The 22943-nt window shown below is 44.5% G+C and overlaps 1 protein-coding gene across 1 annotated transcript in view; it reads right to left on the bottom strand.

Moving 5' to 3' along the window:
* Positions 1-2708: 2708 nt before the first annotated feature.
* The window catches only part of LOC126162101 (protein snakeskin-like), a 52094-nt gene continuing 31859 nt past the window's right edge, over positions 2709-22943 (bottom strand). Inside the window, exons 2-3 of the mRNA XM_049918376.1 lie at positions 10110-10307; positions 2709-3301 (exon numbers count right to left, since the gene is read on the bottom strand). Of these exons, the coding sequence (XP_049774333.1) occupies positions 3077-3301; positions 10110-10307 (423 nt within the window). The 3' untranslated portion in view covers positions 2709-3076. The remainder of the gene's footprint in view (positions 3302-10109; positions 10308-22943) is intronic.

Below are 22943 nucleotides of genomic sequence, written 5' to 3'. Positions count from 1 at the left end.
CTCCTCTCTTCCTTGAGACTGACATGCTTTATTCTGTTTGCTAAAACTCTTCAATCCAATCACATCGCTGGTCTGATATTCTGCACTCCCGTATTTTGTTCACTAGGCGGCAGTTGGGAACTGTATCGGATGCCTTCCGCGGCCCCCTGGGTGCCGTTACTGACTACTTTCTGGGTCTCGTGTACGAACGGAGCGAGCTGGATTTCATATTACAGTTGTTTTCGGAACCCGTAATGATTCCCACAGAGGACATTTTCGGTCTCCACAAATGTCATAGTACGCGATTGTAAAACACTTTCCAAAATTCTACAAGAGACCGACATCAGATATAAGGGCCTGTAGTTTTGTGCGTATGTTCGACGACTCTTCTTATACGTGGCCATATAGTAACATAAATCAACGCGAAGATATGATGCCTGAATTGCACTGTGCCTCGCTATGAATAACCACACAAAACGTCTCTTATTAGTGTGATTATAGAGCTTTGTGGGATTTATCTACCTATAGAAAGTAACTTTTCCTGCCTCGATGAATTGCGAATTTCATTTGTAGCAGCAACAGTTCAGCACTGCTTCTACCAATAATAAATAAATATGTAAAAAGAAAGTGGTCACGTGGAATAAGAAAGTTTACATCTTCGAGCAAAATGTACTAACAGTGTTATACTAGCATCATGTGCCTATTTCTGTTTCATGTTGGCCACATGTGCGGTACCCTACTCTCACTGCTCGGCTTAGATAGTCTTACTGTATTGTATATTTTGTAAATGTTTTCCAACAACAGTTACAGATAGACGTCTATCTTCTATTATGGCTTGGCAGAAAGACTGCAAAGGTTTGTGTTGTTTTTGAGGATGGAGCTTGCGATAATCAGCTGCTCGTATGCAATTACACCTTTCCTTTTTTGTTTACCAGTCATTATCTCTTTGCATGATGCTTACTGAAGGTTCAATGTGTATCTGCAAATTATGTTCCCTCCTGGTCTTTTCATTTCCTCCAAGTGCCGCAAGTTTACATTCTACGCTGTTAGAAGAGTTTACGTGTGTTGAGTGCACTTTAACTAGAATGTGATCTTTTGTGTTTTTGTTTTCTGCAGTTCGTAAATAGGATTTCGTCATAACTACTGGTTTGAAATGTTTGGATGAAGTGCTGATTCACGGCAGTAGTGTAATGGTTTAATTGTACAAACTGATGCTACTATTGCGTTCTATTTTGCGTTTTATTTTTGGGGCCCTTGGACTAAGCTAAAGGAACAACTGATGTATTAATTTCAGACGACATTAAAGCATGTCGTTAGATATAGATAAACTATCCAGATGCAGCGTGATTACACACACATACACACACACACACACAAACACACACACACACACACACACACACACACACACACACACGCACACAGTGGACAACTGCAGTTGGCTCGACCTGTCTTTTGTCTCTGCTGGGATGACTTCCATTGCTGCCAACCAGGGCAATGTGCCTGGCATGTGTTTACAAGTCCACCTGCTGTAGTGCTACAATTCGGACATCACCGTGGAAGTAGCTGTGTCAGTTAAAGCCATTACAACAAAATAGTAATCATCTCGTACTTCGGGCCAAACTACTTAGTCCGCTACCAGACCTTCAGTCCGTACAACCTCCTTGCATCCACTGGTTCCCCAGAAGCGTAATGTAACATTATTCCCACACATGGTGCCTGTGCAGTCCGAGATATATTACTCCTTACTGTCGAATTTTCATATAGGCTGATGGCTCTTCAGTGACTACGCTTGACATAATCACTGACCTTGTTTTGAGCGGGGAAAGGAACAAATGCACGGTTGCTTGGACTCGAATGTGCTCTACTTTGAACGGGAACACTCGTAACAGAACAGATTTGCAGCATCAGTTTTGATTCTATTGTACGAGATCTCGTACCCAACGTTCTGCAGCGGAGCGCAAGAATAACATTACCCTCGTCACATTGTAACAGCTGTAGATCAAAAAACAGTCGCACACTACTGAGCTACGGTTAATAGTCTATTAGCGAACTCGGTAACTTCGAGAATGGTGCCTGTCACAGTTCCTTAGGTTCACGTTCTGAATGTGCCTCTCTATTGAAGACGGCCCACTCAGCACGCCGTCGCTGGTCCAGTGCGTAGAAAAAGTGCCTGCCAAAGTAAAACACTCACACACACACACACACACACACACACACACACACACTGAATGTTATTGCTGAACAGTTGTATAAGCCGTAACGGAAACAGCATGATTAGAAAAATTCGTGGAACACACTGGGAGCAATGCAGACACACTACGTGAAGATGAGTCACGTTTGGTGATTATACGTGTGATTAATTTCTTTTCCCATCCTTCACCACTATCTGTCTAGGACGACTATGATCAACTTTTTTTCAAATGAATCCCGAAAATCCGTATGAACAGCTCACTCCTGCTTAATTTCCTTCGTGGTGTTTTGTGGTAGGAGTGTCGAGGTGGAAATACTGCCAGAGATATTTTGGGGTAGCGTTCACTGGCCACCACGGAAATGACCGATTCCTACAAGACAGGATAAAGGCTGCAAAAAATTGTCCAACACAAAAAGTAGAGTAATCTTCAGTTTCTTTCGACACACCTGAAAGATCTGCTTATTGCGGATAAGGATGGCCAGCAAGTTATTAAAATTTTGGAGGTACGTCACTTTATTTATAAAATATTCTGGTATTTTACTTTACACGTACTATATCTACATAACAGTTACATTTCTACATAAAAATGACACAAAGAAGCAGGTATCAGTAATGCTAAAAAAAATTGAAATTACTCATTTGTGGAAGATGAAATGGCTTGCATAAGTTACTTCTGTCTTGAAGAGATGAGCGATTGAATTCTCTGAGTTCTTATTGTAAACCGTACGAACTGTGCTTGCCAACCAAGATGGTAAACGAGAGTCAGTCGCGTGAGCGATGATCACAGGACATTTCACTTTATTGTAACACCCGAGCTCGCAGAAGAAACCCGAGAGTTTAACAACTCCCGCGGCGAACCCAGCAGTGATGGTGCTGAGCCTGTGAGGAAGTGGACAGGCTGGCTCAGTACTTGTTCTTGGCGGCGGCATAGGAGAGGAAGGAGACGACGGTGTCGAGCAGATAGGCGGTGCCCGAGAGCACGCAGAGCGCGCCCACCGCCAGCCCCTTCTGCTTCTCGGTGCTCATGTGGATGTACTTGTACTCGCTCTGGTAGCCCATCCAGTAGTGGATCGCGATCGCGCCCACCGCCATCCACACGAAAAGCCCGATGAAGTTCATGATCACGTCCTGCCGGAACAGACACAAGCACGGCTTAGCGCCTCAACTGCTCGAGCGTTGTACAGGTTGAGTCAGCTGCCCCTAACGGTCGCTTTTATGCAACCCGCAACGCCTTCGAAAACTACATGTGGGTTTTTCATACACACTCCCTCGCTATGCGCAAATTATTTTTCCTACAGAAAAAAGTCCATGATTTTTTTGTGGGAAATTTAATGTAGTTAAATCTTGTACTGTGATACGTTTTCACTGGAGACCATGGTGTTCAAGTTATTGAAAAAAAAAAGTGTTTGAAGTTCACTTTTGTACGTTTTTCTTGAATAATTCTGAAACTAAAGCCTCTAGTGAGAACGTACCCCGGTACAAAATTTAACTACATTAAATTTCCTAAAAAAGAGTCCTGTTCTTTTTTCTGTAGCACTAATAGTGTGTGCACAGCAAGTGACAGAAATGGTAATCTTACATGTGATATTAGAATGTCTTGCAGGTCGCATATAACGCAGGTGTGGGGGCAGCTGAATCACACTCTATGTATGCATAGCTGACCATTAAAACTACAATGCAAGGACAAATAGCAAATACATTTACCTATTCTACATATAAAGTACAGGGTTATTCAAAAGTATCTGTAGGGTTTCATAAGCTGACTGTACAGAAATTACAAGATATGCAGAAAAATGGCAGATGTCAGTCCATAGAGTATCTCTCCAAGTTTTGATTCGTAATAAGCGCCATGCCAACATTGGACTAAGGGGCTGGTGTGTCAGAAAACATGCGCTGTATTACAACCCAATGAACAGATTTGCAAAGTAGGCTGTTGACGTACCATCCCACACAATTTGTGTGTATGAATTCCACATGTCTGTCGACATTTGCTGCATCTCAAACGGTTACCATATTGAGCATCTGTAATGAGAGTTTAAAACTTTGAGAGATACCCATGTCACTGAAGTGTGCCTTTTCTGTATTCTTGCCTTTTTTGCACAGTCATCTTCTGAAACCCCAGACGTACGAATAACCCTGTATAATAGGATGAATGCATGGTTAAATTTGTAGGGATCAATGACTGTCAGATAGTCATTGAGTCAGACTAAACTAGGATGACAGATATGGCTACGCCATTCGATGCTGATTCAATTCTTTGCCAGAGTTCATTAGAGAATTGGCGAGTGGTGGCGAACCAGTCTCTTGGTATACGCAGGAAAAGTTGTTTTCAGTGAATGAGAGGTCAAGAGAACGTTCTGAAAAGGTAACAGTCGAATACCCTCCGTATTGAGCTAGCTCAGAACAGCATGGGCGAAATGCAGTCTTGCATTATCTTATTGAAATATAACATCATAGAGATTTCGAAGACAGCGCACACCCACTGGCGTTAACACGTCAGATATGTAACTTCTGTTGTCCAAATTACCAAGTATGTGAACCAGGTGAATGTGTTGTCTACCCAATGGCACCTGTACCATGACGTCAGGTACTGCATCTACATGGTGATAAAGAATACAATCTGGAGATATTTGTTCTCCATGCAGGGATATGTACATCGTAACGCTGTATGTAGAACCAGGATTTGTCTGAAAAGACGCTGTTCGGACAGTCCATAGTGTTTCAGACATCGTCACAATGTTGTGGTACGTCACGTGCCTGTACAATCTCGGGTAGTCGAGTCAACAGTATGTATCTCCTATTGGGCGCTAGTCATGTGGGACCGTTAAGATGCTTCATGACGTTGAATGTGGCGCATCTGAACTCAATGACTCCATTTTCGGATGACTGTCGTGGTATCTGGACCAACCTGAGTAGCAGTATCATTGGACAGTAAACAGCTGTCTCAATAGGCCACGATATTGCGGCTGTCGAATTCCAGCACATACTGATAGACGTTTGTCCTCCTTACACGAGGCATAACACGATCTTCTCACTTCCAGCCAACTATCAGGCGCAATTTCACAATGAGACAACTCCATGCTCAATGTGCAGTTTGAACACGTAGTCGTAGTCCATTTAGTGCGCCTATATGAATGCAAAAAGAGCTGTGCAGTTATATGAAGAAGCGACTACGGATTAATGGATGCAGCAATGGCCTGGTACTTCATACAGTTGAAAATTTCAGAATTTTTTTGTACGTTGTACGGCGTCATCTTCATCGTTCAAAACGAGTGTCATTCTTTTCTTTTCGCTTAGCACCTATTCACATGCACATTAGTCAACTTCGTTCTTTTAAGATTTGTCCTAAGGCTATTACAGTGGTGGTACTTATGGTCACAGATGATTTTGTAATATGTTATCTTTCCCGGCGATTCGTTGCCATGTCGTTGAGATCGGATGTTCTGCTGGTGGTCCGCGTGTTCACAACAGGATCTTTCGACGCCACAACTCGACATTTTCATCAGGTGTTTTGTTTTGACTCGTAATTCACACTAATAAACCCACCGGAACAGGCCATGAAGGCCCAACGGTACCAACCGGCCGCCGTGTCATCATCAGGCCACAGGCACACCGCTCTCGCGGCCGTATGTCAGTTTACGAGACCGGCGCCGCTACTTCTCAATCAAGTAGCTCCTCAGTTTGCCTCACAAGGGCTGAGTGCACCCCGCTTGCCAACAGCGCTCGGCAGACCGGATGGTCATTTATCCTAGTGCTAGCCCTGCCCGACGGTGCATAACTTCGGTGATTTGACGGGAACCTGTGTTACCACTGCGGCAAGGCCGTAATTCAGACTGGAGAGGGAGAAATGTCTTACCTTGGTGTGGCAGGCTGATTGACGGAATTATGATAGCCGTGCAAAGTTTTAAGTAAATACTGCAGATGTATACATTTTTATGTATATCTTTTCATCTAGATTTAGATATTGAAAGCCACCTTACGGTTGTAGCACAGGCTATTTCGGGTACCACCGTTATTTGCCATTTTCGACTAGTGCTCGGGAAGAACGACTGTCGTAAACCTTGGTATGAACTCCAGTTTCTCTGATTTTCTGCATTTCACTAGTTACACATGGGACGAGGTAATATATTTCGATACTCTTCTTCGAACCTCGCAATTTCATCAGTAGACCTGTCTCTGACGCACAAAGTCTGTGCTGAAGTCAGTGGAGTTTGATGAACATCTTCGTTATGTTCTCGCGCTTACTAAAAGAACCCATGAAAAAATTCACTGCTCTCGTTTGGAGATTCTCTGTCTCCTCTAGTAATACTTCCCGGTAAAGCGCTCAAATTATGGAGCAGCACTTAAGAATCGGTCAGTACTGGATTTTGTAAGCTGCAGCTTTCAAGGATGAACTCCATTGCCGTACCATCATTCCAGAGAATTTCTGTGTGGCATTTGCATTTCCTACAACTTATTTTGTTGGTTGTTCCACTCTAGGTTGTTCCAGACGTATACTCCTGAATGTCTACGCTTTTTTACTGTTTGTAGTGATCTCTTTAATCATGTAATCGAACAGTAATAGATCTCTTTAATCATGTAATCGAACAGTAATAGATATTCGCTTTTTAGTGGCTTACATTGTATTTATTTATGATGGTGGCAGACTGACAGTCCCTGACTTGAGCGTTGATCGTAATATACGATTTTCTTCCGTTGCGACTTTCCTATATGTAACAGCGTCATTGGCGAGCACGTCCACAATTTCTCGACGTTGTTCATCAAACCAGTTTATATGTATATATTGTTAACAGTAAAAGACGTATGACATTCTTCTGGGTATCCCCGAAGCTACCGTTAAAGAACGACGTACGGGCATATACCCCTTAAAAAAAGTACATGCACCGACAAACAAATGATAACGATTTCAGGTAAGCTGGCAAATTTATTCACGAGAAAAAGCTTCTCAAATTGAGCAAGTCAGTAACGCGTTCGTTCACGTCTGACCGTTATGCAAGCAGTTATTTGGCTTGGCGTTGGTCCAGTTGGCGCGTGTAGACCGCAAACATCCAGTGTAGATCGCAAACATCCCGACATGGTTGGAGGACCCTGCCCACAATACTCTAAACGTTCTCAATTGGGGAGAGATCCGGCGCCCGTGCTGGCCAAGGTAAGATTTGGCAAGCACGATGACAAGCAGTAGAAACTCCCGCCGTGTGCGCACGGGCATTTTGATGTTGGAATGTAATCCCAGGATGGATTGCCATAAAGGGCAACGAAACAAGGCGTAGAAGATTGTGCGCTTACCGCTGTGGTGTACGGGTGCCTTGGATGGCAACCAAAGGGGTCCTGCTATGAAATGAAATGACGTGGCATCTCAGACCATCACTCGTGATATGGCGGGCGACGGTCAGGTCGGTATCGCACCACCGTCAGGGGCGTCTCGAGACACGTCTGCAGCCTGGAATCTCAATGAATGGAGTAGAATTGTCTTCTGTGATCAGTCCCGCTTCCAACTGAGCCCCAAGGATAAGAGAAGACTTGGTTGTAGACACTCTGGACAGCGCTGGCATATCAACATGACTTTGACTACCATTTGTCCCGACAACTAAGAGTGATGATCTGGGATGCCATTTCAATTCACAGTAAGATCTATTTAATTGTCATCCGTGGGACAGCAGTACGTCGACGATATTCTAAATTTCGTTTTGTTGCCCTTCGTGGTAAGGCATCCTGGGCAATCCATCCATCTCGGCATTTTGGCTGTCTAACGCGCCAGTTGGACAGAATTAGGCACGCTGTCTCTCAGGAGGACATTCAACATCTCTGTCAATCAATCCAAGCCGAATACCTGCCTGCATAATGGAGGACCAATGCGTTACTGACTTGCTTAATTTGTGAAGCTCTATCCCTTGAATAGATCATACAGTTTTTCTGACATTTTCATAATTTGTTCGAGCGGTTCTAGGCGCTTCAGTCTGGAACCGCGCGACCGCTACGGTCGCAGGTTCGAATCCTGCCTCGGGCAAGGATATGTGTGATGTCCTTAGGTAAGTTAAGTTTAAGTAGTCCTAAGTTCTAAGGGAATGATGACCTCAGAAGTTAAATCACATAGTGCTCAGAGCCATTTTTGAACCATCATTTGTTTGTCTGTACATCTACATCAGACCTACTAATTTCCGTCCTATTCAGATTATTCTTTCATGGTGCCGCCGCTTTTTAGAGTGTATATTAGCTCTTTAAGTCCTGAATCGTGTCAAAAGCTGGTCAGATATTCATTGAGTTCATTCTTTGTTCACTAGGCAACAGACCGGAACTGTGTCAAACGTCTACCGAAGTCAATGAACACGGCATTAACATGGGTGACTTCTAAGCTTATAAGCGAACGAAACGAGCTGATTTTCAGGCATAGTGGTTTTTCCGCAATCGACATGAGCATAAAAAGTTTTCATTATTCTAAAATAAATTGACGTCAGTGATGTGAGCCTGTAATTACAAGTCTCTGTCTGTCAGTGAAAAAGATTCCACCGTTTTGATGCAATATTAATGCCGTCTATCCAGTTTACAGCGCAGCTGTTGTGTCCGCTGAGGACAAATCCTTCACAGGATATGCCGACCTAGGAAAAGCTTCCTGTCGCTTAAAAGGGTGCAAAATGTTTGACTTTGTCACAAAAGTAGCTATAAGCTGTAGAGAAAAACGGATAATATGCAGTATGTGTAAGAACCAAAAGGGAACGATGAGAATGATAAACCAAGACGCAAATGTTTGGATTCAAAAGGAGATCAGGCAGGGATGCAATCTTTCTCCCCTGCTCTTCCAAAACAATGGTTCAAATGGCTCTGAGCACTATGGGACTTAACTTCTGAGGTCATCAGTCCTCTAGAACTTAGAACTACTTAAACCTAACTAACCTACAGACATCACACACATCCATGACCGAGGCAGGATTTGAACCTGCGACCGTAGCGGTCGCGCGGCTCCAGACTGTAACGCCTAGAACCGCTAGGCCACTCCGGCCGGCCCTGCTCTTCCACATGTACATCAAAGAAACAATGAAAAAATGAGAGAAAAGTTCAGGAGTGGGATTAAAAATTAGGATGAAAGCATATCAATGATAAGATTCGGCGATGTCATCGGTGGCCTCAGTGTATTTGAGGATGAGTTAAGAGACCTCTTGAATGGAATGAACACTCTAGCAGGTACAGAATATGGATTTAGGAGAAAGTGAAGGAAGATGGAAGCAATGGAAAGTAAAAAATGAGATTAGGAATAAACTTAACTTCAAAATTGGTAACCACGGAGTAGACGGAGTTAAGGACACCTGTTGGCTTGGAAGCAAAATAACAAGTGACGGAGGAAGCAACGAGGATAAAGCAGTGTGACACGGGCAATGGAAGTCTACTGGTGTCAAACATCGGCCTTAATCTGAGGAAGAAATTTCCGAGAATGTCTGTTTGGAATTCAGCATTGTGTAGTACTGAATCAAGGGTACTGGGAATAACGGAAATGAAGAAAATCGAAGCGCTTGAGATATGATGTTGAAAATGAGGGATACTGTGAATACCGGAAAAGAGGAGAATCGAAGCATTTGAGATATGATGCTGTAGAAAAATGTTGAAAGTGAAATGGATAACGAACGAGGCGGCTCTTCGTAGAATGGACGAAGAAGGTAATGTATGGAAAACACTGTCCACAAGAAGAGTTAAGGTGTTAGTACATCAGGGAATAAGTTCCACAGTAACAGAAAGGGGCGTAGAGGACAAAGTGTGCAGGGAAAGACAAAGATGGGGATATATTCGAGAACATCGGGTGCAGTACTATGAGAGCAAGAGAATAGCAGAGCAGAGTTAGTCGTGGTGCGTCGCGTCAAGATTGATGAAGGGAGAGAGGTGCACCGCGAAGTTTTTGCATTTGTAGCGATTAGTTAACAATGCTGTGACTTAAGCCTTTGCGTACCGTGATGGTCTTGGGCTGGTGGAGGCACATGCCGACGAGCGAGATGCACGTGTAGACGAGGTAGCCCACCATGATGCCGGAGGCGAACACCTCGGCGCTGGGGTCTTTGTTCTCGTTGATGTTCCACGTGCCACCGACTCCCAGGAACATGCCATCGTAGCCCAGCCGGTACAGCAGCAGCGCGATGAAGTTCAGCACCTGCCAGCAGTCGCCAAAGCTCACCAAACAGGCATACAAAGCTAAATGTTTGTAATGTGTTTTGCAAAACGTGTATCGCATAGTACTTGAATTTTAACATAACATAGTGCATTTTTATTTCATTTTTGTCATCAGTAAAAAAAGACCCTCTCGTTAAACTGTGAGGTTTTTCCTGATCTACAAGGGATACGCTTGATCGCCTCCCCACTACCGCAGTCCATGAAGTGACCAGTTGTGGCAAAGTTACTACAGTCGCGTCGATAGTTGTAGGCTGTTCGAGGGGCGCGCTAAGAGCAAACGCCCTTGTGCATCAACAGGAGTAGGAAGTCCAAGCAGCAAACGTTAGCCCTCTCGTTATTTGGTGGTAGGTGGGGCTGACAAGCCTACAAGAGTCTGTGGCTTCTCCTGGCGCGTGTGTACTAGAAAGACAAGATTTCTCTTGTTTATTACAGACAAACCGTAAAAGACACAAACACACCGCGCATGTCACTGGATAGGGCCGGCCGAACTGGCCGAGCGGTTCTAAGCGCTACAGTTTGGAACCGCGCGACCGCTGCGATCCTGCCTCGGCCATGGATGTGTGTTGTGTCCTTAGGTTAGTTAGGTTTAAGTAGTTCTACGTTCTAGGGGACTGATGACCTCAGCAGTTAAGTCCCATAGTGCTCAGAGCCATTTGAACCATTTTTTTGTCACTGGATAGAGAAAGGTTAAAAGTTTTGACACAGCAGCGCTCTTATTTGTTTGTAGCAACACGGCGACTACACAACAACAGAAATCATTTCGTGCGTTGGAATGTGTGCGAAGTCAGTCCATTGTTCAAATGCAAAGTGCATTCCGCCGTCGGTTGAGAAGCCGCCTCTGCACAAGCAGATTTGTTACTAGCAGACAAAATTCTTGGAAGTTGGTTGCATGTGCAAAGGGAAGAGCACTAGTCGGCAATGCGCTTCTGATGAAAATGTTGACCGCATCCGAAAAGCGTTCACATGGAGTCCTCGGAAGTCCACAAGACGGCAGACCAGGAACTTCAACTTCCTCAAACAACGGTGCGGCGTGTTCTGAAATGACTCCTGCTTGTGAAGCCGTACGAGTTGCAGTTACTGCAGCGACTTGGTCCCGGCGACCATAACAGAAGATGGAAATTTTGCATTTCACTTCTCCAGGATACGGCAGAGGACATTTTTTCCGAACAACTCATCTTTTCTGGCGAATCGACGTTTCATCTATTGGGTAAAATAAACCACCGTAATGTAACAGTTTGGAGGTCACAAAATCCTAGCGTCGTCGTCGAACATGAAAGAGACTCACCGAAACTACATGTGTTTTGTGCCATTTCTGTTAACAGAGTGTATGGATCTTTCTTTTTCGAAGAGGAAACTGTGACAGGAATGTCATACGTGGACATGCTGCAAAATTGATTGTTTCCTCAACTCCACGAAGATTCCAATGATTTCATTTGCATACATGATGGCGCCCTTCCTCACTTTCACGCTGACGTGCGGCGTTATCTTAACACTATCCCACAACGTTGTGTTGGAGGAGGTGGACAACAAAGTCTTGATCATTGCTTTTGGTCTCTCATGTCACCAGACCTCACAACTTGCGATTTCTTTCTGTGGGGGTACATAGAAGGAGCCTTCGTGCCACCTATGGCAGCTACTCCGGCGACTTGCGTGCCCGTGACCTATCCCACTTGTTCAAACGTGACCTACGGTTTAACGTTCAATCCGAACCACGTGTTGTTTCTGGCGACGCCTCACATCGTTGAGAGATGAACGGTACGTTACAACGGAGACTCAAAGATGAGTGGTCCGATCGAGATTCGATTCCGCGATCTCTGGACATCCAGTAGCGTGCTTTATAGCTAGCCCACCAAACCCGACTTGTGTGTAAGTAGTTCATCCATCGGATTTGACTGATTTTCCTGGTATCAAAGTATGTAAGATATATGGCCGTGTCTTTGGTTGCATTGACTTAGAAGCTAAAATTCTTCGCAAGGGCTCGAACACCTGAGTATGTGACATAAATTTGAACTCCATATCTCGAACCCTTTGCTGACAAGAAGGGTTAAGAACAGACGCACGGACAGAGACAGACAGCAATGTGATCGTATAAGCGTTCCGTTTTTACTGATTGAGGTACGGAAACACTAAATAGTAGGTAAACTGTTTATTATTTCAAAAGTAATCGCCGTAACTCTTAATACATTTATCCCACTGTGAGACAAGTCGGCCACCGAGGGAGGTGGCGCAGTGGTTAGCATACTGGACTCGCATTCTGGAAGGCGGTTCAAACCCGCGTCCGGCCATGATGATTTAGGTTTTTCCTGATTTCTCTAAATCGCTTCAGGCAAATGATTCCTTTGAAAGGGCACTGCCGACTTCCTTCCCCATCTTTTTCCTAATCCGTTGGGACTGATGACCTCGCTGTTAGGTCCCTCCCACCTTATCAACGAAGCTACCAACCAACGAACCAAGACGGCCAGTGCCTTCATGGGAAAATGTGGACCCGCCCACATGTTGCCAACGTTGTTTTGACTACGCTGTAGAAGTTTAGCTGCGACGTCCTTCCAATTCTCCTTACAGTCCCGATCTCTCCCCATGTAGTTTCCATATTTTTGGATCTCTGAAGAATGACATTCGTAGCTGTGCATTTACTTCCGATGAATAGGTGCACTCCAGGGCAGAATGATGGTTCTGTAGGTAATGTCAAATATTTTTTCATGAAGGCATTTAACGTCTTGCGGCTGGTCCCGGCGCAGGTTCGAGTCCTCCCTCGGGCATGTGTGTGTGTGTTTGTCCTTAGGGTAATTTAGGTTAAGTAGTGTGTAAGCTTAGGGACTGATGACCTTAGCAGTTAAGTCCCATAAGATTTCACACACTTTTATTGGACGTCTTGCCTCGTAGTGGGATAAATGTATTAGCAGTTATGGCGATTACTTTCGAAATAATAATAAACAGTTTACTTATTTTTTCCGTCTGTCTCGTTTTCATTTCATTGGCCCTTATATTAGGTTGGTGAATATGTTTGTAGGGTTTTTGTTTTGTACGATGATATTCCGGTTGGAATGGGTTTTTGATCAATTATTATTTTTTATTTGTAGTTCAATGTTGCTATTTCAGCTCACATTTTGTCATTTGGAGATAGTGAATCGAGCTGTGGACGCCAGAAAATGGAGTGCCAAGTGGAGAAATTGGAACGTTTCCGACCTATTCTTCTGTTTGAGTTCAGTAGAGGGGTGACAGCAGCGGAGACAGCCAGAAACAATTGTGCCGTGTAGGGGATAATACCATCAGACAGAGCACGGCAAGAAAATTGTTTTCTCGTTTTAAAGAGGATAGTTTTGACATCAGTGACTCTCCGCGTTCAGGAAGATGTTCGGGGTTTGATACAGATCGTTTAAACGCATTAATCCACAATGATCCACGTCATTGTACTCGGGAACTATCAAGTGTGATGAACAGTAGTCATTCCATCATCGTACATTTTCATTCATTGGGGATGGTTCAAAAATGGAATATATGGGTACCGTGTCCTCTAAGCCAAAATTACATCAGCGGGTGGCCAATACGTGCATCCCTGCTTGCTCGTCATCAATTGGCTCGTGAACAACACCGACTATTCCTATTCTGCATAGTTACTGGTGATGAGAAATCTGTCTTTATGCTTACATAAGGAAAAGAAAAGAATGGTTGAGCCCAATCAAAGCAGCAACTCCTCGTACAAAGACCTGTGTGCAACCACAAAAGATAACGTTATGTATGTGGTGGAACACCGACGGCGGGGGTACTACGAATTGTTTTCCCGAGGTGTAACCATCACTGCTGACATTTATTGTCGACAACTGAGACGTCTTGCAGACGCAACCCAAGAATAACGACCAGGAAGCCAGCGTGTAGCGGTGCTACTCCACGATAACGCCCACCGGTATTTTGCTAGCTTCGCGAAAAACGCTATACAGTAGTTGGGATAGGAAGTCATTCTGCACCCAGCTTATTCACGTGATCTTGCGCCGTCGGACTTTCACATGTTCCTCTTTCTGTCCAACAACCTTCAAGAACTTCCTTTCCAGATGAAAATACACTGCGAACATGGCTCGACTAGTTGTTAGCCTTTAACACCGCGTGGCTTGTACAGGAGCGGAATCGAAAAGTTACCCCAGCGTTGGCCCACTGTTGTAAGTAGTGGAGGAGAGTATATTATTGTTGACTAAAGTCTCTGTTGTGTGTATCTGTTGTGTTTATTAAACTTAAGGTAAAAAGCTTCGAACTTAATGCACCATCCTAATACATACGTGAAACTGATGGGGCATTAATAGAACACGTTAAAGAACGTGAACGCCAAACATATTTAGAATATAGAATAAAATCTGCTGTAACGGAGCATCAGGAGTACTGTCGTCAGGATATAGGTTTTAATAACATGGTAGTATTAGCCAGAGAGTATAATACATGCAGAAAGAAAGTCCAGCAAGCAGTTGAAATCTCTAAGAATGAGTGTAATTTCGATAGAGATGACGACCGTACGTTTCCCGCCTCGTACAGTCTTCCTGTCGATTAAGTAAGTACCCTGCCTCGACTCGCAAGGAATATAAACAAATATGAAGATAATAACTATTCTCGAAAGAGCAGATACCATTGATGACCGTGCAGCTTCTCTACAATAGATTTTAATTAATTGAAACCCTCAGCTGCCGACAGGTGTTGTTGACATACCTTGATGGGGACAGCTGAAAATGTGTGCCTCGAGCGGGACTCGAACCCGGGATCTCCTGCTTACATGGCAGATGCTCTATCCATGTTTTTTTTTTATATCATTTTGTTCGTTTTCGTTCGTTGTAACTGCTCTGGACGGACGTCGAAAGACACCCGTTTCAGTTCGTTGTTGATTTAGTAACTGAGTTTTTTTTTTTATTGCAGGGGCATCTAGGCCTCTGACCGAACACGCTGAGCTACCGTGCCGGCATCCAGGACAGAGGGACTTATCCCTTGCGCGCTTCCCGTGAGACCCACATTCCCAACTGTCCACAATCTACATACGTAATGTTCGTAATATATACTTTGCCCATCCACTCGTTACTCAATTGACCTTCGTCTGGGCGAGTGCGCACAGGTTGTCCGAACTCTTACGGGAATCGTCAACTTAAGTGGGCGCGAGTAACGAGTGGATGGGCAAAGTATCTATTAGGAACATTACGTAAGTATATTGTGGACAATTGGGAATGTGGGTCTCGCGGGAAGCGTGCAAGGGATAAGTCCCTGCAGTCGCGCTATTCATCTGTGTCCTCGGTGGCTCAGATGGACAGAGCGTCTGCTATGTAAGCAGGAGATCCCGGGTTTGAGTCCCGGTCGGGGCACACATTTTCAGCTATCCCCATCAAGGTATGTCAACAACACCTGTCGGCAGCTGAGGGTTTCAATTAATTATCATATATAAACACATATCAGGACACTTCCTGGCACATTTAAATTGTGTGGCAGACCGGGATTAGAACCAGGAACACTACCTTCCACGGTTGCTGCTCTGTGGAAAGTAGGGGAGAGTCAGTAGCCGAAGTGAAGCTGTGGGAGCGGGTCGTGAGTCGTGCGTTGATGGTTCAGCAGGTAAGGGCAAGTCGCGTGAAAGGCAATGTTCCGGCATACACTTTTAATATGCCAGGAAGTTTCATAAACTGTGTACTCGCCTCTGCAGAGTGAATGATTCATTGTAGAAACAGTAACAGTAGGCTACGGCTAAGCCATTTCTCCGCAATGTCCTTTCTTCCGGGAGTACTAGTCCAGCACAGTATGCAGGAGGGCTTGTGGAAAGCTTGGGAAGTTTGAGGGCAGATACTACCCGAAGTAAAGCTGTGAGGGCGAGTAATGGGTCGTACCTGAATAGCTCACTCGTTAGGAGAATTTCCCGTGAAAGGCGGCGTTCCGTGTTCGAGTCCCGGTCCACCCTAGAGTTTTAGTCTACCAGGAAACTTGAAAAGCAGGGGAACCTTCAGCCTGAAAACTGTCGGAAAACCACATGTGTGGCACAACAACTACAACATTTTGTTGACTTTCCATATCTCTTTGCAATATGTTATCTGTACATTAACAGCAGCAACGAATCACCAACGAGCGCGCAGAAAAGCCCCGGGAAACATTTTGTAACTAGCTTTCGCCAATGGTAGGTCACTCGGAAACATCGGAGAAGTCCAAAAAGCAACGTTCACAAAACAAATGATGGGTATCCCACAAGATTCTGGTTTGGGCCCGCTCCTTTTTAATCTGTTTACATACCACGTTTCAGAAAGAAAGTCCAGGGAATTTTATTTACACTAATAACATTGCTTTAATTGCTCAGGATCAGAGTTTTAGGGAAACTAACGCATATCTGACTCGAAAATGTTTGATAAATACTCAAACATTTCTCTCTGACCGAATTCTCAGAAGACCACTGTATCAAATTTCCACCTACGGAATAAACAAGCAAACTACAAATCTAACATCAGAAATAGAGATCAGACTCTCCATTATTGCAACGCTCCAAAATTCGTAGGTGTCACGCTAGACAGATCACTCATGTACAAAACCCAACTCTGGAATGTGGCAGCTAGAATCAAACTTAGGAAAAATATACTCCATAAGTTAACAGGAGCAGCCTAGGGCGCCACTGCAACAGTCCTAAGATCATCGGCTCTAACTCTTTCATATTCAGTCGCAGAATACTGCTATTCCACCTGGTTAAACAGTGCTCACACTAAAATAATTGACACACTGCTCAATCAAGCTATGCGCCTCATCACAAGTGCATTCGCCCCAGAAACGAGCACTGGCCACCGATACTTAGTAGTATTCCACAAGCATCCATAAGAAGATCACATTCATTGCTAAACGTGTGGACAAGAAGAAAAAATCCCAGCGATTAAGGTCTAGACAATCATCGTTGGACACATCAGTCAGTTTGCAGAGCAATCATTTCAACGTGCAGCATGCCTGGAACAGACATTGACAGGAGCAAACTTCCTCGATGCGTCACCAACTAATCAAAACTCCTTGGGAGCGACCAGCAGATTTTCGGTTACGCCTACAACACACAGTGTGTACTGCGTCAGATCGGAAGTGACGGGACGGATGTGGAGCACTCCCGCATCAGTGGAGCTGCAAGCCTCTCCTCAATGTGACTGCGGCTAACAGCGGCAAACTATACATCATTTAACAGTTGAATGTTCCCTCGGAGGATTCAAAGTGACACTGAGGGACCACCACAATTGGTCTGCAGAAGCTTCTGATTGGGTTTCATATCCGGACTTAGGTGATGAATTCATTATGAACTTGCATCTGCTTAGAAATATATACTTATATTTATTGGAGGTAGTTGTCTTGTATTTTTTCCTGTCTTCATACGATAAATAAACAAATCAGAAGACTTCTGAGGAAGATCTCGCCAGAAGAAGCGAAACGTCGCGGGATACTACGCGGCGTAATAACGCAGATGATTTTACCTTCAGTGTGGGAGTTCTTGGCTTTATTTTACGTATTCTTGTATTTATGATCAAATATCCTTGTATTCTAATGAAACAGGAAGCTTCTAGTCCACTTACCAATGTAAGGCATTCTTTTTAAATAGAATGTTTGGGCTGTGAAGTTGCATATATGTATTGCGTCACCTGTCTTCCTCATTAATTCACTAATGTTGCGTTATATCAATTAGTAATTTAACGTCTCATGTAAGTACATTTCTTCATTGTTCTTCAATACCTGTGAAGGTACATCTTCAAAATGGTAAGCCAGACTGTAAAAAAGAAAACGCTTGGCATCTTGAAGCCGAGCAGAGGTGCTTTTCCATCGATGCGTCAGGGTCTGCTTCGCACTAAATACCGCGATAATCGGTGGACGATAACCGTTATCAGTGAGATTAGATTACACTCATCCGGCTGGACAATATCGACTTGCGCTCGAAGACTTCCATTTTTGAGGCAGAACCAATATAGCATTATTTTTGTCTCTGTAAATGTTCCTGGTGAAACGATACGTCATTATTGGACTCGGGGCACGCCGCGTATCTACGCTGACTGCTGCAAGGTCATTGTACACTCTTTCTACATGGCAGCTTCTCTTGCAATGAGATTACAATTAACACCTGGTTGTGTACGGGCGTAATGTGCGTCTCGTTTGAGGTGAACAGTCGGTTTGGTGCACTCCTACAGTCCCGCCGCTTGCGTGACGTATCCTGACTTCACCATAACTCCTGTATCCCGCATCATCAACGGTCTGTTGTATGTACTCAAATCCTACCACTAAGGTTCCTTTCTTCCACCATCCCTTCAGCTACAGCTTGCAGCGATGACTGTCGCAATATATCCTCAACCATTTATTACTACTCCCTGTCCCTCCCTAACTAAAGCCTTTGCCAACAGGAAGGTTGGTGTGAACATAGCAGTGCATTACTATATACTAAGGTCCTGGTGAACGCATTATGGAGTTGTCTTCTTCCCATCTTTGAAATGTCTTCTCAGCCAGTTATATGGGAACTAACAGTTTAAAGTGGAAACTGAACCACATTGCAGCAACACGTTTCTAGCATACAGCAATTATTATCAGACGTTATTGAAGCGATACGTGACAACATACATTGTATAATAATAAAAAAAGTGAAACACACAGAAGACATGGTCGGATGCTAATATAACTTAGCACACGTACACGTCGTCGGCTGGTATGTAAATAGTTAGAGCTGAAATTTTCTATGGGAGGTAGAACGGCCAACAGAGTGTATCGCCTTAGTTCATGTTTAGTTTTGTTCACCAGGCCTTGTAAGGTATACTGGTTAACTGCGTCAGATGTAGAGTGATCGCTCTGAAGTGCACGGAGATGCCGTGTCCTGCTGTGAGATAGCATAATCAGCACGTGACAAGGGTTTCAAAAGGCCCCATTTGTGGGTCTCCATTTTGCCAGCTGTTCGAATCGTGCAGTACCCAGATTCGTGGGGTATTCGAATATGGCAGTGGCCCGTTGTTGGACTGCATGGGGATGTGAGGGCACGCATACTTGTCGTCTGTGCCCCAGTCGGACTGTTCTGACAGCCTCAGCAGAGAAAAGCCGTATTGTGCACCACGCGTATCGCACACCTGTGCCTGCCATCCGTGAACATGTAATGGACTCCCTGCAGCATTCTACGTCATCCCGCTTCATTGATCGAAGAGTAGCAGCAGCAGTCGGAGTGGGGAATTACTGTCCCATGCGTAACCTACTGTTAACACCACAACTGAAACGGCTGCATTTGGAGTTGCACCGTCACCAGGAAGCATGGACTGCCGTTCGATAGCATCGCATGATGTTCAACCATGAACCGCAATTCTCCATTATCCTGGTATGATTATCGTTGGTTAGTATGGCGTCTATCTGGGGAGATATCCCATTCTTGTAGTGTTTTGGAGCGGCATTGCGATGCTACCACTGGCTCATGGTGTGGCAAACCATTGGCTTTGACTTCAGGTCACCACCAGTAGTGACTGAAGGAACTGCGACGGCCCAACAGTACGTCACGCATGTCCTGAGCCCTCGTGTGGTACCTCTTTTGCGTCAGGGACAGTGTCATGTTTCCATTTTTCAACAGGCCCCTGCTCGTCCACACGTGGCACGTTTCTCTATGAACTGTCTGCGTCAAGCTGAGGTACTCCCTTGGCGAGCAGTATCCCCATATTTCTCCCTGATAGAACATTGTGGGATCAGCTCGGACGTCAACTCAGTTCTAGTGCCAGCATCCAGGTCATCAAGAACCAGTTACGACAGTTGTAGGGGCAGCTTTCCTCATGAGAGGATGCAACAGCTGTACGACATCCTTCCCAACCGAATCGGTGTATGCATCAAGATCAGAATGGGTTCAACGGCATGTTGATGAGTGGGTTCATACTGTCAAGTTCTTTGTGAATCGACTGCATTTTGTAACCACCGATATACCATCACACACCCTCTCAAGGCATGAAGTTACAATTTGTTTCCCCTTCCCTTTTAGGGCGCTTCACCTTTTTCGTCATACCTTGTAATAATAATAATAATAATAATAATAATAATAATAATAATAATAATAGTAATAATAACAGTAATTGGAAGAGCGGAGCTTTCGATTTGTGGTCTGACACCTGCCCACGTAGTCCTTTTTTTAAACTGAATGCTGTCAATAACATAGGAAGAATAATGAAAAAACTCTCCACCCCTGTGGCTGAGCTGCAGTCATGGCTATCTGACTGCCACACGGAGGACACCGATCTGCTGCTATTCCTTCAGGGAGAGATGTTAAGCGGTCCACGCAGCTTTGTAGTGGCAACTGATGAGTTACTGAAGAAGAAACAGCGGATCACGTTTCGGAAAGATCGCGTTAACGGCTGGGAGCGTGTTAAGCTAACCACATGAGCATGCAGTTCTGCTGATCATTGGCTGCGTAGTCAGAACCTGAAGAACAGTTGGTTCGAAGATCAGAATCGTATTCACCAACTAAAAGCGAGGATACTTCACTGACCTCTGTGTTTTATGCAACACTTAAGAGGTTTAAGTCAGAGGAAACCCCGAAATGTGGTCGGTCGAAAAACAGAGCATTCTTAGTGAAGCAGAGGCTTTTCTGGTGACTGCTGAGTAACGAAAGTCGTTGGAAGACGCGTTGAAATTGAGTATTTTGGAAAAGGTAAATACATTTGCAGTTATTTGTGTATTTAATTCTCAGAATAAACCTGCACTAATGTAATTAAAATATTACTAGCTGCAACTGAGACTCTGCGTATGTTAACTCACGATATGAAGTCTCGAAAGCATTGGAATGAGCACCAGCGAGATAGAGACTTGGGATTACATTCCACCGTTAAAAGTAACAGACACTTGTGATGAAGTTAAATAAGGACAGATGATGGATAGTTTATAGTATGTGGAACAGATTGGTATACAATAAGAGCTAACTTATAACTGGGCTTCCAGTTCAGTTTACTTGTACAATTTTACTTATGTTTAACGTTATCTCTATGGTAACATAACAGTATTAACATTAACTTATGGAGCATCTCGCCAGCGTATGCGGAACATCTCGCAAGGAAGGAAATAAATGAGACCAAAACAATGTTAAGTCGTCCACGTTATCTAGGATAACAATTTATTGAGGAAAAAAGCAGAAAATTCTGCCAGTTGGAGTGCTCTAAATCTGTGTAAATGCGTTTAAAGATGTTTCGTGTGGACTATTTTGTGAGTGTAAGGTGTTTGTCTTAATTGAAGATAGACTATCCATATGGAGTAGTTCGAAGAAGTCGCGTGTTTAGTTTACGTGTATACACCGCAAGCCACGTTACTGTGCGTAGGGTATTTCGTGTGCCACTGTCACTTTCCCACTTTGCTGTTCTCAGGGAGAATGTCTTAGTAAGTCTCCGTATGGACTCGAACTCGAACCTCTCTAATTTTATCTTCATGGTGTTTTCGCAGGAGATACACTGAAGAGCCAAAGAAACGGGCTCACCTGCCTAATAGCGTGTAGGACCTTTGCGAGCACGCAGAAGGGCCGCAACACGACGTGGCCTGGACTTGACTAACGTCTAAAGTAGTCCTGGAGGGAATTGACACAGTGAATTCTGCAGGGTTGTCCATAAATCCGTAACAGTACGAGCGGATGGTGATCTCTTCAGGACTGCACGTTGCAAGGGATGCCAGATATACTCAATAATGTTTACGCCTGCGGAGCTAGGTGCCCAGCGGAAGTGTTTAAACTAAGAAGAATGTCCCTTTAGCCACTCCGTAGCATTTCTCGAATTCTGGGGTGTCGCATTATCCTGCTGGAATTGCCTAAGTCCGTCGGAATGTACAATCGACATGAGAGGATGCAGGTGATCAGACAGGATGCTTACGTACGTGTCACCTGTCAGAGTCGTGTATCAGGGGTCCCACATCACTCCAACAGCACACGCCCCACACCATTACAGAGTCCCCACCAGCTTGAACAGTCCGAGGGTCCATGGGTTCATGGGGTTGTCTCCATACCCGTACACGTCCTTCCGCTCGATACAATTTGAAACGAGACTCGTCCCACCAGACAACGTGATTCCATTCATCAACCGTCCAATGTCGGTTTTGAAGGACCCAGGCGAGGTGTAAAACTTTGTGTCGTGCAGTCATCAAAGGTACATGAGTGGGTCTTCGGCTCCGGAAGCCCATATCAATAATGTTTCGTTGAATGGTTCGCACGCTGACACTTGTTGATGGCCCAGCATTGAAATCTGTAGCAATTTGCGGAAAGGTTGCACTTTTGTCGCGTTGAATTATTCTCTTCAGTCGTCGTTGGTCCTTTTCTTGCAGGATCTTATTCCGGCCGCAGCGATGTCGGAGGTTTGATGTTTTACCGGATTCCTGATATTCACGGTACACTCGTGAAATGGTCGTACTGGAAAATCCCCACTTCATCGCTACCTCGGAGCTGCTGTGTCCCATCGCTCGTCCGCCGGCTATAACACCACTTTCAAAGTCACTTAAATCTTGATAACTTGCCGTTGTAGTAGCAGTAACCGATCTAGCAGCCGCGCCAGACACTTGTCTTATATACGCGTTGCCGACCACAGCGCCATATTCTGTCTATTTACATACCTCTGTATTTGAGTACGCATATCGTATAGTTTGGCGCTTCAGTCTATATGTA

This window comes from Schistocerca cancellata, chromosome 2, assembly GCF_023864275.1.
Source record: "Schistocerca cancellata isolate TAMUIC-IGC-003103 chromosome 2, iqSchCanc2.1, whole genome shotgun sequence".
Lineage (NCBI taxonomy): Eukaryota > Metazoa > Arthropoda > Insecta > Orthoptera > Acrididae > Schistocerca > Schistocerca cancellata.
This window is presented reverse-complemented; position numbering and strand designations above follow the sequence as displayed.